Source organism: Salvelinus fontinalis, chromosome 18, assembly GCF_029448725.1.
Source record: "Salvelinus fontinalis isolate EN_2023a chromosome 18, ASM2944872v1, whole genome shotgun sequence".
NCBI classification, from domain to species: domain Eukaryota; kingdom Metazoa; phylum Chordata; class Actinopteri; order Salmoniformes; family Salmonidae; genus Salvelinus; species Salvelinus fontinalis.
The window spans coordinates 25,923,946-25,944,156 of NC_074682.1; the positions used below are offsets into that span (position 1 = coordinate 25,923,946).

Genomic DNA, 20,211 nt, shown 5'->3' on the forward strand with positions numbered 1-20,211 from the left:
ATGTAATTGTAATTCAGGGTCTGTTTCAACTACAGAGAATGAAACAGGACGTTAGAGAATTAGGTGAAATCCACTGAGTCGAGAGCTCTGCTCAGATTGATGTTATAAGGTGCAAACGTGACAGGAAGAAGAGGATTGGCAATCGGCGATCAATGTGGGCCTACTTATTATGAGCATAGATTAAACCCAAAGCCGATGGGAACAAGTGGGAGGATCTAGCGTACCACTAAAATGCATTGTGGTTTAGCTGTTTTAATTTTATGATGATATTTTGAGGGTGGATGGACATATATGAAACAAATTGTAAAATGCCCCTTTAAAGATGCACTGTTGGATAAAATTCTAATAGTTCAAAGAGTAAAATACACAAAAACAAAACTTAATGTGAAGCGTAGAAATTTCGCACATATAACAGATCTACCACTTCTTTTCTATTTTTTTTAAAGGGTGTGTCAGCTTTAATATTGCGGAAAGATTGTTGCTTCCATCAATGTAATTGTCTGCATCATTTCCAATCCCCTATATTTTTGGGGGGTAAATATCTATATCCATATGCATACATACACGTGTGTGTGTGTGTGTGTGTGTATATATATATATAAAACAAATATTTTTTTTTAGAATATACCTTTATTATTCACTGCAAACCCTACCACCCCTCCCCCAATTGGAGTAAACTAATAAACAATAACACTTAGGCTTCTATCTTCAGTGTATACATAATATACATATTTTACAGACAATCTATTTCACAATAGTTATATTTTTTGTTTTTAGTCCTTCCTCTATTTCTGATGTCCATCCAGATTGATTTATATTTGTAACTGTGCTATTTCACAATATTTCTGAACCTTTATACATTTTACAAACCCCGTATGTTTTACAATGGTTATCTTGTTGTTATTAGTCCCACCCTTCAGCTCCATTCAACCCCTCCCATCTATCTCTTAACACCATCAATTTTGGATTTCTAGATCTACCACTTCTTAGACTTGCTTTCAATGAGAATGACAGATCTATAACTCGCATTTCTATAGGATTTTGTCGGGTCGCACCAAAAAGTTACATATTGCAGCTTTAAGTAGCCTAAATCTCTCACACTATGTGAATCAAATACCATGAGGAGCAACAGAGGCCGCTATAGAGGCCTGTGTGCGGGATATCCACCTAAAGAGACTACGTCGTAAAGTGGATAAATCGCTTCTACTCTCCGTTCTATTGGCAAATGTACAATCACTAGAGAATAAACTGGATGAGCACTGTTTGAGACTATCCTATCAAGCTTTTCTGAATAACTGTAATAGCCTGTGTTATATTGGTAAATATATATCTAGCTGGTTTTTCTATACCCCTGGCAGGACAAAACATCTGTGTCGTGGAAGCTGGGGGGGGGGGTTCTCTTTGTTAACAACAACTGGTGAGTGATCTCTAATATTAAGGATGTCTCAAGGTTCTGCTTGCCTGAGTTAGTGTGGTCTACAGTTCATCATGAGCTATTCTATTTACCAAGAGTTTTTATATTTTTCGTAGCTGTCTATTTACCACCACAAACCAATGCTGGCACGAAGACCGCACTCAATGAGAACATGCTCACCCAGCGGCAACGCTTCTAGTAGCCAGTGACTTTAATGCAGGAAAACTGAAATCCTTTAACCTAATTTCTACCAGCATGTCACCTGTGCAGCTAAAGATGAAAAAAACTCTCCATCACCTTTACTCCACACACAGAGACCCATACAAAACTATCCCTCGCCCTCCATTTGACAAATCTGACCATAACACTATCCTCCTGCTTACAAGCAAAATCTCAAACGGGAAGTACCAGTGAAACCCTCAATACGGAAGTGGTCCGATGAAGCGGATGCAAAGGTACAGGACTGTTTTGCTAGCACAGATTGGAATATGTTCCGGGATTCATCCAATGGCATTGAGGAGTTTTAGGGCTGTCCCCAACAACAACCAAAAAATCTTTGTCGACCGAGAGTCGTTCTTTCGACTAATCGATTGGTCAAAATGTTTAACCTTATTTTTTACATATATAGACACACACCCTATGTGTTTGAATAAAATCAACTACATATGCACTGAGCTTGTCTGGTGCTTTAAGCACACTGTTTGTTTGATTAAATAAGTAAGACACAAGTGACTCAGAGCCTGATGGTCACTGTGTTAAAATTACAGTGAGTTTTGAAACCAAAATACGTCATTTGTGTAGATCTGATGAGAAAAGTTTTGAGGGGGGGGGGGTTGGATCACTACTGGCTGTATCCAAGGCTCAGCCAATCGTTCACATAACAGAATGCAGCGCAGACACCCAATTTACTAGTTACAGCATCAGCGCGAGCTCTGGAAAGGCAGCTTACCAGTTACAGCAGCGCGTCCCCTGAACGATAACGAAGAGGTAAAGTTAGGTGAGAAGCCTGACCATGGAGACCGGGGTGAGAAGGTGATGAACTGTACTTCATGAGCTGTAACCGAAAAACAACTGGCATTTGGAAAGTGTGAGATGAGGCATTTGGAAAGTGTGAGATGAGGGAGCAAGTGTGGTGGAACAAGAATTGTTAGCATTGTTAAGCATCTTGCTAGGTGGATCAAATTCTACGATAGCTAGCTAGAGAATTGTTGAGCAACATTAACCAACTCATCTGATCAAATAATTGAGTTTATGGTGTGAAAATTAGCTTGCTAATTAAAGTCAGACAGCCAACGTTAGCTTGCTAACGTTACAACATCAGATGAGCTGACATTAGCAACCTAACCAATTCACTATAGTATTAACTGGTATACGACTCCTTGACGTTCCTCAAGTTATAACTCGTTAGTTACTTACTGGACCCTGGCAATCTGTGTGAAATGTTAACTAGATAACGAACTAACCACTATCTGTTAACTAATGTTTTCCCTCTACAGTATGTGGTTAATTTTCAGAATGAGAGAATTAAGGGTAAATGAGGCATTGCTTCTTAAACAAGTGGATTCAGGGATCAAGTGTAGCTGGAGCAGGGCCTGGCTTAAGCTGGATGCCACTCTTGAGGTGAAAGGAACACCACACACTTTCCCTCTTTCTCACTTTTGCTGGCATATTGTAGAACAGATGTCCACAGGCAGAATGTGTACAATGTAATAATGTGCAGTGTAGCACAAATATTGTTTTTGTTTTTCATGTTTCAGTGCAACAACAAAAAAGTGTCACCTTTTTGGGCCCTCACCAGTTTTCATGTTTCAGTGCAACAACAACAAAGTGTCACCTTTTTGGGCCCTCACCAGTTTTCATGCCTGTGCTAAAGCTGCAACATCATTTCAGACATTTAGTTTCTTACTTTTTTCTGACTGAGAAGTTCTGTTACCGAAATCCCTCATTTGTTAAGGAATAGCATTCCCTTTTCCCTCAACCCTTGCTCTCTTTACGTGTAACATGTAAGCATCGCATGCATGTGACCAATAGGGCCTGACATACAGCCCATCATAATCACATCAATAAATTGGTTATTACAAACTCCGAACACAGTAACACGTGAAGGCAAAATGGATGCGGAGGATGTGAAAAAGAACCTTGAAACAGGCAAATGTTTACTGGTTGCTCAGGAGGGAAAGGGGGAAGTCAGATCTATGGAAAACATTTGACTTAGTTGTGGAAACTACTAAAGCTCAAGAAAAAAGAGGGTATAGGAGCAAGCATTGCGTGGGTATTATGTGTGCCAAACAGTTGCTGTTAGATTACAATATTTATAACTTTTTCTGACCATTTGGAATAGTGTAAACAACACTGAATAAATAAGTTTACCAGACAGTCTGTTCTAACTATATATATATATATATATATATATATATATATACACATACATACATACATACATACATACATACATACATACATACATACATACATACATACATACATACATACATACATACATACATACATACATACAGTTGAAGTCGGAAGTTTACATACACTTCGGTTGGAGTCATTAAAACTCGTTTTTCAACCACTCCACAAATGTCTTGTAAACAAACTATAATTTTGGCAAGTCTGTTAGGACATCTATTTTATGCATGACACAAGTAATTTTTCCAACAATTGTTTACAGACCGATTAATTCACTGTATCACAATTCCAGTGGGTCAGAAGTTTACATACACTAAGTTGACTGTGCCTTTAAACAGCTTGGAAAATTCCTGAAAATTATGTCATGGCTAGAGGTCGACCGATTAACCGGAATGGCCGATTTTAATTAGGGCCGATTTCAAGTTTTCATAACAATCGGAAATCGGTATTTTTGGACACCGATTTTGCCGATTTAAAAAAATATATATATTTTGTTTATATATAAATATGTATGCTCTCTGTAATTGCAAACAAAGGTTTCTGTACCAAATATTAAGTTCTGCTTTTCTGAATTATCAAATACTTATGTCATGCAATAAACTGCAAATTAATTACTTAAAAATCATACAATGTGATTTTCTTGATTTTTGTTTTAGATTCCGTCTCACAGTTGAAGTGTACCTATGATAAAAATTACAGACCTCTACATGCTTTGTAAGTAGGAAAACCTGACATTCTCCCAACCAACCTGACAACCTTGACATTCTCCCAACCAGCTTCATGAGGTAGTCACCTGGAATGCATTTCAAATAGCAGCTGTGCCTTGTTAAAAGTTTATTTGTATAACTTCGTTCCTTAATGCGTTTGAGCCAATAAGTTGTGTTGTGACAAGGTAGGGGTGGTATCCAGAAGATGGCCCTATTTGGTAAAAGAACAAGTCCATATTATGGCAAGAACAGCTTAAATAAGCAAAGAGAAATGACACTACATCATTACCTTAAGACATGAAGGTCAGTCAATGCGTAACATTTCAAGAACTTTGAAAGTTTCTTCAAGTGCAGTCACAAAAACCACCAAGCGCTATGATTAAACTGGCTCTCATGAGGACCGCCACAGGAAAGGAAGACCCAGTGTTACCTCTGCTGCAGAGGATAAGTTCATTAGAGTTACCAGCCTCAGAAATTGCAGCCCCAAAAAATGTGTCTGTAAATTGAAATCTGAAGCATCTCAACATCAACTGTTCAGAGGAGACTGCGTGAATCAGGCCTTCATGGTCGATTTGCTGCGAAGAAACCACTACTAAATGACACCAATAAGAAGAAGAGACTTGCTTTGGCCAAGAAACACGAGCAATGGACATTAGACCAGTGAAATCTGTCCTTTGGTCTGATGAGTCCAAATTTGAGATTATTGGTTCCAACCGCCGAGTAGGTCAACAACTGATCCCCGCATGATTCCCATGTGAAGCTTGGAGGAGGGGTGATGGTCTGTGATTTTTATTTTTTAATTCAAAGCACACTTAACCAGCATGGCTACCACATCATTCTGCAGCGATACGCCATCCCATCTGGTTTGCGCTTAGTCTGACTATCATTTGTTTTTCAACAGGACAATGACCCAAAACACACCTCCAGGCTGTGTAAGGGCTATTTGACCAAGAAGGAGAGTAATGGAGTGCTGCATCAGATGACCTGGCCTCCACAATCACCTGACCTCAACCCAATTGAGATGGTTTGGGATGAGTTGGACCGCAGAGTGAAGGAAAAGCAGCCAACAAGTGCTCAGAATATCTGGGAATTCCTTCAAGATGGTTGGAAAAGCATTCCAGGTGACTACCTCATGAAGCTGGTTGAGAGAACGCCAAGAGTATGCAAAGCTGTCATCAAGGCAAAGGGTGGCTACTTTGAAGATTTTGAAATATAAAATATATTTTGATTTGTTTAACAAATTTGGTTACTACATACTACATGTCTTCACTATTATTGTACAAATATCATATATATTTTTTTTTGCAAATGATAAAAATAAAGGAAAACCCTTGAATGAGTAGGTGTGTCCCAACTTGACTGGTTGTGTGTGTAAGACTAAAAAAGTTGCATGCATTCGTGAATAGTGGTTTATTTCTTTTTTGGCCTAATTATTCAAAGCTCCCTTTTGTTATTTTATTTTAAAACTAAAATGCTTGATTGCATTTCAGAGCATGAATGTCTCGTGTGCTGTGTAATGGCATGAAGGAATGATGCAACTTAGGCCTATATTTCAATATATAGGCTACTGTAAGTGATGGTATTAAGACTAAACAGGACGCGCCCTTAGGCCTACAGCTCAATGGTGGTTATTGAAGGATACTATACAAAGCCTGCTTATGATAATGACATGACTTATTATAATGATCATAATAAGAATTGTAATAAGAAGAAGGAGATCAAGAAAAAGGAGAGTATAGGAGCGAGACCTGCGTGCATATTATGTGTGACATAGGTGCTGTTAAATTACAATATTATTTTTTGGCCTGTTTGGAACAGTGTAAACTACACTAAATAAATTCGAAGTAATACCAGTCTGTTCTAATGGAAATAGATTGTAAAGGCTTTATTAAAGCAGTCCAAAGATTAAAAACAGTTGACTCTGTGAAATTGCTTTATACAACATTTTTCTGTTGCATGAGGCTTGGTGCTCACGGAATCAGTATGCTGGTTAACTTTGCTATTATGCACATGGCAACATAGGTAAAGTCACCAATTTTATGGCGCACTGAAGATTATGTTTCTGAACCGTGGAGAGTGACCATATACAACACAGGAGAAATGGTCAGAATGCGTACTCTGAGCATGCGCTGACCAGCTGACAAGTGTCTTTATAGAGGGTAGTGCGTACGGCCCAGTACATCACTGGGGCCGAGCTCCCTGCCGTCCAGGACGTCGGTGTCAGACGAAGACCCTAAAAATTGTCAGACTCCAGCCACCCAAGTCATAGACTGTTCTCTCTGCTACCGCACGGCACCAATGCACCAGGTCTGGAACCACAGGACCCTGAACATCTTCTACCCCCAAGCTATAAGACTGATCAATAGTTAGACCAGGTAGCTATTTGTTAACTATCTGCATTGACCCTTTTTGCACAAACTCTTTTGACTCATCACATACGCTGCTGTTATTATCTGTCCCGTTGCCTTGTCACTGTATCCCTACCTAAATGTACAGATTTACCTCATACTCCTGCACATCAAATCGGTACTGGTACCCCGTGTATTTATTCAAGTTATCGTTACTCATTGTGTATTTATTCCTCATATTTTTTACATTGTTGGGAAGGGCCCAAAAGGAAGCAATTCACAGTTAGTCTACACCTGTTGTTTATGAAGCTATAAGGTTCTATCGGATTCTGCCTTTTTGTAAAAATGTTGTTGTTGACATAGCCTTGTTCTGTTCAATGTTCTCTACCTAGCCTATATAGTACTCTAAATATCCTAATTCATGTTGTTAATTTCAAAAGAATACAATATCAAAATCGCTGACACCATTCAAACCAATGAGGGTTGTGAACTTTGAAGCCAATCATCTCCGGATCATCTTTTTGTAGATAGAACCAAGTTTTGGTTCCAGTCCTGCTGTGCTAACACTTCCTTTCGCCGCCTTTCCTTCCAGTTCTCTGCTGCCAATGACTGGAACGAATTGCAAAAATCACTGAAGCTGGAGACTTATATCTCCCTTTCTAACTTTAAGCATCAGCTGTCAGAGTAGCTTACCGATCACTGTACCTGTACACAGCCAATCTGTAAATAGCACACCCAACTACCTCATCCCCATATTGTTATTTATCCTTTTGCTCTTTTGCACCCCAGTATCTCTACTTGCACATCTATCACTCCAGTGTTAATGCTAAATTGTAAATATTTCGCCTTTATGGCCTATTTATTGCCTTACCTCTCTACTCTTCTACATTTGCACACACTGTACATAGATTTTTCTATTGTGTTATTGACTGTACATTTGCAGTCTATCCACAGTGCCATCCGTTTTTCACCAAAGCCCCATATACCACCCACCACTGTGACCTGTATGCTCTCGTTGGCTGGCCCTCGCTTCATATTCGTCGCCAAACCCCCTGGCTCGAGGTCATCTATAAATCTTTGCTAGGTAAAGCCCCACCTTATCTCAGCTCACTGGTCACCATAGCAGCACCCACCTGTAGCACGCGGTCCAGCAGGTATATTTCACTGGTCATCCCCAAAGCCAATTCCCCCTTTGGCCGCCTTTCCTTCCAGTTCTCTGCTGCCAATAACTGGAACGAATTGCAAAAATAACTGAAGCTGGAGACTCATATCTCCCTCACTAACTTTAAGCATCATAGTCTCTCACTGTTGCCGCCTGCTATAGACCACCCTCTGCCCCCAGCTGTGCTCTGGACACCATATGTGAACTGATTGCCCCCCATCTATCTTCAGAGCTTGTGCTGCTAGGCGACCTAAATTGGAACATGCTTAACACCCCAGCCATCCTACAATCTAAGCTTGATGCCCTCAATCTCACACAAATTATCAATGAACCTACCAGGTATCACCCCAATTCCGTAAACACGGGTACCCTCATAGACATCATCCTAACCAACTTGCCCTCCAAATACACCTCTGCTGTTTTCAACCAAGATCTCAGCGATCACTGCCTCATTGCCTGTATCCGTAATGGGTCAGCGATCAAACGACCTCCACTCATCACTGTCAAACGCTCCCTGAAACACTTCAGCGAGCAGGCCTTTCTAATCGACCTGGCCGAGGTATCCTGGAAGGATATTGATCTCATCCCGTCAGTAGAGGATGCCTGGATATTTTTTTTAAATGCCTTCCTCACCATCTTGAATAAGCATGCCCCATTCAAGAAATTTAGAACCAGGAACAGATATAGCCCTTGGTTCTCTCCTGACCTGACTGCCCTTAACCAACAGAAAAACATCCTATGGCGTTCTGCATTAGCATCGAACAGCCCCCGTGATATGCAACTTTTCAGGGAAGCTAGAAACCAGTATACACAGGCAGTTAGAAAAGCCAAGGCTAGCTTTTTCAAGCAGAAATTTGCTTCCTGCAACACAAACTCAAAAAAGTTCTGGGACACTGTAAAGTCCATGGAGAATAAGAACACCTCCTCCCAGCTTCCAACTGCACTGAAGATAGGAAATACTGTCACCACCGACAAATCCATTATAATTGAGAATTTCAATAAGCATTTTTCTACGGCTGGCCATGCTTTCCACCTGGCTACCCCTACCCCGGTCAACAGCACTGCCCTCCCCTCTGCTACTCGCCCAAGCCTTCCCCATTTCTCTTTCTCCCAAATACAGTCAGCTGATGTTCTGAAAGAGCTGCAAAATCTGGACCCTTACAAATCAGCCGGGCTAGATAATCTGGACCCTTTTTTTCTAAAACTATCTGCTGAAATTGTTGCCACCCCTATTACCAGCCTTTTCAACCTCTCTTTCGTGTCGTCTGAGATTCCCAAAGATTGGAAAGCAGCTGCGGTTATCCCCCTCTTCAAAGGGGGAGACACTCTAGACCCAAACTGCTACAGACCTATATCTATCCTACCCTGCCTTTCTAAGGTCTTCGAAAGCCAAGTCAACAAACAGATTACATTTACATTACATTACATTTTAGTCATTTAGCAGACGCTCTTATCCAGAGCGACTTACAGTAGAGTGCATACATTTTTTATTACATTTTACATACTGAGACAAGGATATCCCTACCGGCCAAACCCTCCCTAACCCGGACGACGCTATGCCAATTGTGAGTCGCTCCACGGATTATATATATATATATATATGTTATATATATAAATATTCCTATTCATTGAACAAGTAAACTTTTAGTACAGTAGGTGTGTGTGTGTGTTTGTGTGCGTGTGCGTGTGTGCATTACCGACCATCTCGAATCCCACCATACATTCTCCGCTATGCAATCTGGTTTCAGAGCTGGTCATGGGTGCACCTCAGCCACGCTCAAGGTCATAAACGATATCTTAACCGCTATCGATAGGAAACAGTACTGTGCAGCCATATTCATTGACCTGGCCAAGGCTTTTGACTCTGTCAATCACCACATCCTCATCGGCAGACTCGACAGCCTTGGTTTCTCTAATGATTGCCTCACCTGGTTCACCAACTACTTCTCTGATCGAGTTCAGTGTGTCAAATCGGAGGGTCTGTTGTCCGGACCTCTGGCAGTCTCTATGGGGGTGCCACAGGGTTCAATTCTTGGACCGACTCTCTTCTCTGTATACATCAATGATGTCGCTCTTGCTGCTGGTGAGTCTCTGATCCACCTCTACGCAGACGACACTATTCTGTATACTTCTGGCCCTTCTCTTGACACTGTGTTAACAACCCTCCAGGCGAGCTTCAATGCCATACAACTCTCCTTCCGTGGCCTCCAATTGCTCTTAAATACAAGTAAAACTAAATGCATGCTCTTCAACCGATCGCTGCCTGCACCTGCCCGCCTGTCCAGCATCACTACTCTGGACGGCTCTGACTTAGAATATGTGGACAACTACAAATACCTAGGTGTCTGGTTAGACTGTAAACTCTCCTTCCAGACTCACATCAAGCATCTCCAATCCAAAGTTAAATCTAGAATCGGCTTCCTATTCCGCAACAAAGCATCCTTCACTCATGCTGCCAAACATACCCTTGTAAAACTGACCATCCTACCAATCCTCGACTTCGGTGATGTCATTTACAAAATAGCCTCCAAAACCCTACTCAATAAATTGGATGCAGTCTATCACAGTGCCATCCGTTTTGTCACCAAAGCCCCATATACTACCCACCACTGCGACCTGTACGCTCTCGTTGGCTGGCCCTCGCTTCACACTCGTCGCCAAACCCACTGGCTCCAGGTCATCTACAAGACCCTGCTAGGTAAAGTCCCCCCTTATCTCAGCTCGCTGGTCACCATAGCAACACCCACCCGTAGCACGCGCTCCAGCAGGTATATCTCTCTGGTCACCCCCAAAACCAATTCTTCCTTTGGCCGCCTCTCCTTCCAGTTCTCTGCTGCCAATGACTGGAACGAACTACAAAAATCTCTGAAACTGGAAACACTTATCTCCCTCACTAGCTTTAAGCACCAGCTGTCAGAGCAGCTCATAGATTACTGCACCTGTACATAGCCCATCTATAATTTAGCCCAAACAACTACCTCTTTACCTACTGTATTTATTTATTTTGCTCCTTTGCACCCCATTATTTCTATCTCTACTTTGCACCTTCTTCCACTGCAAACCAACCATTCCAGTGTTATTTTTTTTACTTGCTATATTGTATTTACTTCGCCACCATGGCCTTTTTATATATTTTTTTTATTTTTTATTTATTTATTTATATATATATTTTGTTTGCCTTCACCTCCCTTATCTCACCTCACTTGCTCATATTGTATATAGACTTATTTTCACTGTATTATTGACTGTATGTTTGTTTTACTCCATGTGTAACTATGTGTTGTTGTATGTGTCAAACTGCTCTGCTTTATCTTGGCCAGGTCGCAATTGTAAATGAGAACGTGTTCTCAATTTGCCTACCTGGTTAAATAAAGGTGAAATAAATAAAAAAATCAGCTATCAGAGCAGCTTACAGATCATTGCACCTGTACATAGCCCATCTGTAAATAGCCCATCCAACTACCTCATCCCCATGTTCTTTTTTTTTCTGAACCCCAGTATCTCTACTTGCACATTCATCTTCTGCGCATCTATCACTCCAGTGTTTACTTGCTAAATTACAATTAGGCCACTACGGCCTATTTATTGCCTTACCTCCCTAACCTTACTTCATTTGCACACACTGTGTATAGACTTTTTCTATTGTGTTATTGCCTGTACATTTGTTTATGCCATGCGTAACTCTGTGTTGTTTGTGTCGCACTGCTTTGCTTTTTCTTGGTCAGGTCGCAGTTGTAAATGAGAACTTGTTCTCAACTGGCCTACCTGGTTAAATAAAGGTGAAATCAATTTTAAAAAGTATTAGCCTAGGCACAGTTGGTGTGAAAGAAAATGATCAGAGGCTTGATAAACCACCAGCCACAGCTAAGGGGTCAGGTAGAAAACTCACTGTTTTGCGTAAAGAAAGCAGCGTAAGTGCAGTGGTTAACCTATGTTCTACTGTCACACTTCTTGCTTTTAAATATGAACGTTAACGCCACCACTGTTTTATATAGGCCTATGTGGCGCAGGGAATTATAAACCCAAAATGTAACTGATTATAAAATATCTATCACACACAATTGCAATAGGCTAAACAACATGCAAAGGTAATCGTGTGTGAGGAATGTATCTTTTATAATGAACTGAACAACTGTCACACTTGGACACGATTTTGTGTGCTTTTTGTGTCTTTGTTGATACGGTTAGGCCTAATGCACATTGGCATCGTTACCCTGCAGCGTCCTGATCTCAAAAAGCCTAAATCCATCAAGACTTTTGGTGATTTGAGTTCAGGTTTGGAAGACATTTTCCCTGTAAGATTGAGCCTTGTGTTGGACAGGAGTGTATTGTTCATGAGGCAACAGTCAACACCAGTGACTAACATGCATGATGCTTTTGGAATATCTTGGCGATCAGATAGAATGCAGCGTTTGCGCTGGATTCGCTGTTCTGAGTAGGTTGTGTATGTATGCACCACTGTTGCTGTTTATAAGGAGGCACATGAACATTATGACGTTTGGGCCCGCGCACTTCTGCACTTAAACACCTTTCCTGTCTTATGTCGATGTTAAAATGAAGGCTTTTCTTTTAAATTGTTCACCTATTTTGATCCATTTGAGATCAGATGGCAACTAAACAAAATACTGAAAAACAGGCCTTCGCAGTATCGAACTGAATGTGTTTTGTGGACTGCTGCATTATAGCAATTGTGACGGGGCTTTACGAAGACCTTTTTTACAAGGAGCACGTGTGCATAAGTTGAAAAATGTAGGCGTACACAAAGAAATTTAGAAGAACAATGAGAAATATTTGAGATATTAAAGCTTTCTAGGTGCACTAGTGCTAAAAAAAGAGAACCCAGGTCACACAGCAAAATATTTGGGTGCATACGTGAGTATAATGGTTGCATGCAGAGCCCTGTGTGGCTATTAATGCAGTGGCAAGAAGGTTAGGCTAATAATAAAACATTTCCTCCAATGTAGTCTAAGTCTACACTTATGTTAGGGCCTGGATGATCCCAGTATCACTTTTATTTCCCCCCAAGGCAAAAATGAAAACACGAAGTAGACTTAACTCTTCGGTCCGTTAACCTGCTGTATGTAAAATATTGTGTGCTTGGAAAATAAATGTGACCCGATGATAACATAATTATGTTTGTTTCCAACATTAGGACTGTTATCCTAAAGAAGAGAAATCCTCTTTGTATGTTGTTTCCTTGCCACAATACTTACTATTACCGCAATACTGGTATCGTCCCTAGTTTGTGGTTCGGAGTCAAAACAGTAAAACAGTAGCCCTGTTGAACACCTTATTAGTCAGTCCTGTAGTAGAAGAACAACATGTCTCTGCCTGAATTGTTTATCTCCCTAGAAATAGGGCGTTTGATGAGACCGCTCATCTCAGGGGGTTGCTGTGAAAATGGAGGATAATGCAGCAAGATATCAAAACATAGGAAGTGAGAAATGGGGCACTTTTGGAAAGGTTATGCACATTCTGGCCCAAGCAGACCCAGGTGGACTAACATTGAGCTGGCTAGAACGTTCTAGACATGGCCTTAATCAATTGGATTTGCCTGTGTGGAACTAAGCCTTAGATATCGGAAGATTGCGATCCGAAATGAAGCATTGAGAGGAAGCCACTGTGGACCACGACTTTGTTCTCTGGGTTAGCAGAATATCTTGGTCGGGTATAGCTGTCAACAAAGCTTTCACAACAGGAAACTGAGCAAGAGGAGAACGTTGTACCTTTGCGGTATAGTACAGTGGCATACTAGGCTTAGAAGATGTTTGTGTTGTCAAACTTAAATTTTTTTGGGGGGTGCTAGGCTATATTTACTATAAGCTTTGAGTGATGAGGCTGAGTATTCTCATATGGATGGATGTGCATGATTCAGTGTCCCTCACATTCTACTGCTACTACAACCAGAGATTGTTCAGTAAGCTTTCTCTACGGTCTCTGCTACAAATAGGCTTATAAGAGCCATCACTCCAAAGGGTGTTTTGTTCTCTTACTTGACTATAAAAGAGAGCACTTTGTTGTTGAGTGAGTGTAGCCTAGGTAGGCCTATGAAGTAGATAAACTTGACTAGTGCCTCTTGAATTAATAATTTCCTCTCCACTTAAGTCACTGGGACATGCCTCACACAGTACCCACACCTCTCTGTGGACACACACACACATAGAAAGGGTTTGGGGACTGCTTAGGTGGACAAAACACATCTATCTGGGTCCCCATAGACTAATGCACTCAGAGCTATAGATCAGACTGGTAGGCTACACTTGTACACTACACTCACGGACTGCAACAGTTGCGCCTACTAGCTACGGTTAGCATCGGATGGCTTCACCTCACCACCATAAACACTTCGCCCAATCACATGGTGTCCAAAAAGGTCATTTAGGCTCCCCGATTTCAAGTGCAAAGGCTGATTCATAGAAGACAGCTGATGCAACCATGCCAAATTTGGCCAAATTTAAAGAGGATGCTGCTGTTTCAATCGGTCTAACATTAATTTATAGTCGCTAATGTTAATGGGGATGGTTGTGTCATAGCTGAATCATTGGTTATGAGGATGGTTGTTCTGTGTGTCAGGTGAGGGGAGGCTGGGGCATTCGACAGGAAGGGTTAAGGTCAGAGGCTGGTTTTGGATGAGCAAGGGGTTTAGGGGACTAGCAGGCAGACAGACTGCAGGGGAAGGAAGCAATGGTCTGGGCTCTTGCTGTTTTACGACTTTCCTGGAGTCTGAATCAGCTAGGGAGATGGTCTACTAGGGAGGGAGAAAAGCAGATAAAAGCCGATACATTTTTTTGTCTGCTTTCCATGCTTTGTTTCTGATCGTTAAGTTATTGTGGCAACTTTTAAATGAAGCAAAACGCCATTTTAAGAAGGAAGGAAATTTGCTCAATGAAATGTTAGTATGACATGCATAATCTACTATATTTAGTGTGTTTAGTGTGTATGCCTCTTTGTCGGTATGTTGGTTGTTTTCCTTTAGTTCTATCCTGGATTCAGCTCTGCAGTGATTAGTCTGCTTTAAGAGCAAAGTCAAGTGAAACACTCGCAATGCACAAGGCCACCCTTTAAATTTAGAAACACCTCTTCTAAATTTAGCACAGGGATGAATCCTCATTCTCTGTCCTCGTTTGGGGATAGAAAACGGCAAAAGTGAAACATTTACGTTTACATTTTAGTAATTTACCAGACATTTTTCTCCAGATCAACTTACAGGAACGGTTAGGGTTAAGTGCCTTGCTTAAGAGCACATCAGCATATTTCTCCCCTAGTCGTCTCAGGGATTCGAACTAGCAACCTTTTGGTTACTGGCCCAACGCTCTTAACCGCTAGGCTACCTGCCGCCCGGGCGTGCCATAAAGTCATAAAACCACCCATACGAAAAAGATAGCAGTCAGAGTGTAGTATGACTGCAGTATGCTGCAAATACTGCGTCCAAAAATACCAGTCGACTGCAGTTACTGCACATTTACTGCAGTTTCAAAACTGTAATATTTTTTGTAAGGGCAACTATTTATACATTTTCTCTTCTCAAAATCATATTTTAAACCTTACTGTCACCTTAACCTTAACCACACCGCTAGCCTTAGCCTTACCCTAACCTTTTAATTAAGACCAACAAGCTAATTTTTGTTCAATTTGTATGATATAGCCAATTTTGACTTTGTGGCTGTTTTTATCTAGTGGAAACCCAAGTGTAGGCTACAGACAAAAGCTGTTTGGCTCAGACGACTCATGAATAGAAAGACATTTGCAGCAGGTGTTTCTGATGAATAAATATTGCCATGCTGGTGGCTGGTAACATTTTAAATAAAACCCACCCTGAAACTAAACGTAGGCTGAAATAAATGTGCTCGTCATCTCAAAGGAAAAGACATTTAAGACTCACGGTAACATCCAAAGTCCCACATTCGGATTTGGCACTTCAAGCCCAAATATATCATACTTTGACTTACTGATGATGACTTATTGACTTGCGTCGATGTGCAACATAATGGGTAAACTCTGGCCATTGTCTTTCAGCTCAAAAAAGTGCACTTCTACTGGTGTGGGCATTTAATATCATACATTTGATAGTGGATGAGTAGGCCAAAAGGTTCCCATTTGGAAGTGTCCAACTGATGTTTGGACAGTCTCCAGGTTGAAGACCAGGGCTGGGAAATACTGGTCTAAACTGTAAGAATCACAGCCTTTCCCTCTAGATAGAAGTGGCACAGTAGCTGTTTTTTGCACCCAAATTGGAGATTCTGGCAGTAAATTCCTGATAACCAGGATTTGTATGTCTGTCTGCAGTCATCCCTGTGCGTATGTGTGTGTGTGGCTAGATTGCAATAAAGAGAGCCAGACGGGCTGGATTATTCCTGGGTCAGGACCATGGGATTAGGCCAGGGATTATCACAGCTCAGTCAGTAAAACCGCACCCAGCGGACTGATGGGATTACATCAGACAGTCAGCCCACCATGCCGGCGCTCTCTAGGCCCGTCCCTACACACACATTTCAACTGAATCCCTTTCATTGTTGTTTGAGGTGAGCCCCACTGCAGTCAATGCAGAAAGCTATTACACAATACAGGCAATTTTGCCAAATCCATGTCCAAATTCAAAATCTGAAAAAATTGTCTCAATCCCGACTCGTGGGTCCTTCGCAGTCCCTAACTTCTCGATTTATTTCCAAAAGTAGGTTAACTATGTCCCGTCTTGCACATAGGGCTAGGCCCAAGTTGAAATGCATACATAACATGCTTTTTCCCCCCAGATTCCGTTTCCTTCACAGTGTCCCACTATGTGGTCATTTATTATTCATGTTACGGCGCACCACCTGGATACGAGACACATCCAGAACAAGAGGGAGAGAGTGATGGGGATTTAGCACACAGAATGGTGGGCTTCTATGTGCGTCCGATGGTTCAGTTGGTTGGAGCACAGAGCTGGCAAAAATGGGGTTGTGGGTTCGATGCCCGCATGGGTCATAGTAGGTTTGGGCGATATGGCCTAAAAAACATATTTTTAATGTATTTATTTATTGATGGCCTATTTACGATATATACACGACATGGCAAAAGTATATGCTGCTCGTCGAACATCTCATTCCAAAATCATGGGCCTTAATATGGAGTTGGTCCCCCCTTTGCTGCTGTAACAGCCTCCACTCTTCTGGAAAAGGCTTTCCACTAGATGCTAGAACACAGCAGTGAGAACTTGCTTCCATTCAGCCACGAGCATTAGGGAGGTCGGGCACTGATGTTGGGCGATTAGGCCTGGCTCGCAGTCGGCGCCCCTATTCATCCCAAAGGTGTTCCATAGGATTGAGGTCAGGTTCTTCAGGCCTGTCAAGTTCTTCCACACCTATCTCAACAAACTATTTTGTTGCCTCACTTTGTACATGGGAGCCGTGTCATGCTGAAGCAGGAAAGAGGCTTCAACTGTTGCCACAAAGTTGGAAGCACAGTATTGTCGAATGTCATTGTATGCTGTAGCATTAAGATTTCCCTTCACTGGAAAGGGGCCCGAACCATGAAACACAGCCCCAGACCATTATTCCTTCTCCACCAAACTTCTCAGTTGGCACTATACATTGGGGCAGGTAGCGTTCTCCTGACATCCGCCAAACCCAGATTCGTCCGTCGGACTGCCAGATGGTGAAGTGTGATTCATCACTACAGAGAACCCATTTCCACTGCTCCAGAGTCTAATGGCGGCGAGCTTTACGTCACTCCAGCCGACGCTTAGCATTGCGACTGGTGATCTTAGACATGTGTGCGGCTGTTCGGCCATAGAAACACATTTCATGAAGCTCCCGACTAACAGTTCTTGTGCTGATGTTGCTTCCAGAGGCAGTTCAGAAGTCTAGTGAGTGCAACCGAGGACAGATGATTTTTACGTGCTTCAGCGTAAAAATAGCACAGAACGGCGGTCCCGTTCTGTGAGCTTGTATGTGTTAAACTAACTGTAAATCACTTTATTTAAAAGCTGCTGCAAAGTAAGCAGATAAAATAAATGATGCAGGCATTGTTTGAACCTAACCGCAGAATATGTAGCGCATTCAGTATAGTTTTTTTTTAACTGAGGAGATAGTCAGATATTTTGGGGATAAATCACCACCTAGCAAGTTTGGGATTAGTCAATCCTTCTGGGAAAAATATTTGACCTTGACCATCCCTAATTCAAAAGGCAGAGGATGTGCACAGTACAACAGTATGATGAAGTGAGAATATTTGTGCCACCCACATACAGGAAAAGGGTTCCAAATAAATGACATTATTACGTGTTCCACCACCCATGTTATTTACATTATTACTTGTCCATGTGGGCTGTGCTATGTAGGTAAAACCTCTCGTTCTCTCAAACAGAGAATCAGTGAACATAAAAGTTCAATCAGGAGAAATGACAGGGATTATCCAGTCGCAGTACATTTTAATGACTTAAAGCATGGTATTTCTACCTTTTTTTTTTAGATTTTGTGGCATAGAGAAAGTTAAGATATCAGACAGGGGAGGTGATATTAATAATACTCTGAGTAAAAGAGAATGTTTTGGGATTTTCACCCTCCAGACATTATTTCCTAAAGGTCTTAATTATGAAATGCTTATGTATGTTATGTTGTGAATTTGAACATGAATTATGCCCCTATTTAAGATTACTCTGATGTTTTTCGTACGATGTACCCAATGATGACTGAAAACTTGCTCGGTAGGTCTATGTCCTCATTGTGGTTTTACATGCGTGTTTAATACGTCTTATTTACACACTTTATTCGAATATTTATGCATATTGTTATATTTGGTAGCACTTATTTGTTTTTCCTTCGCCTCCAACCCCTTTCGATAAGTGGAACGGATGTGGGTGGGGCTAGGTCTACATAAGGGTGCACATTTCTTTTTCAACTCAAAATGCTCTGACGAAGGCCGTGAAGCCGATACGTAAGCTTATTAAAGATCAGTGGTACTATCAAGAGCAGTGTGCGGTTCTAACATTGCCTTTCTTTCTGTTTGGATCCAGGACCATACTGTGCGAATGAGTGATTGATGCCAACTTCGCTTCTTAAGGTAAGAGAACAACTCCTTGTTCCACTCAAATCATGATAATAAATCATGATAATAAATGCATTTAAGAAGTTTTATATTTACTTGTAAAAATATATATATAACAATTAATTATAACAATTATAACAATTAAGTACCCACATTTAGTTAGATTATACTGTAAAAGTAATCACCCAGGATTAGGATTAGCCTCCAGTTACAACTACAACACATCTGGATTAATAATCCAATCATCTGTTTGCACTGTGAAAGGGTAATTTTGTGGATATCATTAAGTAATCAGGCATGTGTTCTGATTCTCTCAGGGCAGTATGGGTGTGTCTCCCCTGCTCCTGTTGCTCAGTGTGGCCCTCAGGGTCTCCGTCTCGGACCAGGGACCACCTCTCACCCCCACAGGTAAGAAGGACCCACATGACATCACCTGAACATCCGGATCCCACCGCTGACACCATTTGACATATTCAACGCTATTGTTTACTGCACTTCTCATGAAGCTGCAAATTGACTCAACAGAAATAGCCTAAATAAACTGAATATCTCTCTCTCTCTCACTCGCTCCTCTCTCTCTGTCTTTCTTCTCTCTCCTCTCTCACACCTTATCGTTCATCCCTAGGAGGTCCAGTCCCCACTGCCAAATCCAAGGACCCTCCCTCCACCACCCTCCCCAATGTTCCCTTGACAACAACCATCACCCCCCCTCCTCCCCCTCCAACAACCACAGCCCTGAAGGTTGCCACGACGACAATGACAACTACCACAACCGTGGATGGTGTCATATTGACTGCAGGCCCCAGTGGTGCCACCCCTGCGCCCGTCCCCCCTCCACCAACCTCTGGCCCAACCGAAGCCCCCCAAATCCATACAGGGGTGAACTCCACCCCGCAGCCACCCCCTGCTCCCACCACAATCAGTCAGGGAGGGGGTGGGGAGAATGGGACCTCTGTTCCAGAGACTCAGTCACCAGACACTGCCACCAACACAGACACAAAACCAACGGTGGAAGCCACGTCGGCCACTAGCGGGGCTACTGTTCCAGGTGTGTGTCTGTGTGTTAATTGTATGTTGGTTGCTAGTGGAGTGTGTGAGAGTGAAAGTTGAGAAGTTAAGTGCTGTTGGTGGGGGGGGGGG

General features: G+C 41.8%; 1 protein-coding gene across 3 annotated transcripts in view; it reads left to right on the forward strand.

The window, feature by feature from the left end:
* Positions 1 to 20,211, forward strand: part of LOC129815204 (receptor-type tyrosine-protein phosphatase alpha-like) — a 59,139-nt gene that overhangs the window by 16,287 nt on the left and 22,641 nt on the right. For all 3 annotated transcript variants that reach the window (XM_055868717.1, XM_055868718.1, XM_055868719.1), the window contains exons 2-4: positions 19,040 to 19,086; positions 19,389 to 19,479; positions 19,697 to 20,119. In XM_055868717.1, coding sequence (XP_055724692.1) covers positions 19,066 to 19,086; positions 19,389 to 19,479; positions 19,697 to 20,119 — 535 coding nt within the window. In that variant the 5' untranslated portion in view covers positions 19,040 to 19,065. The remainder of the gene's footprint in view (positions 1 to 19,039; positions 19,087 to 19,388; positions 19,480 to 19,696; positions 20,120 to 20,211) is intronic.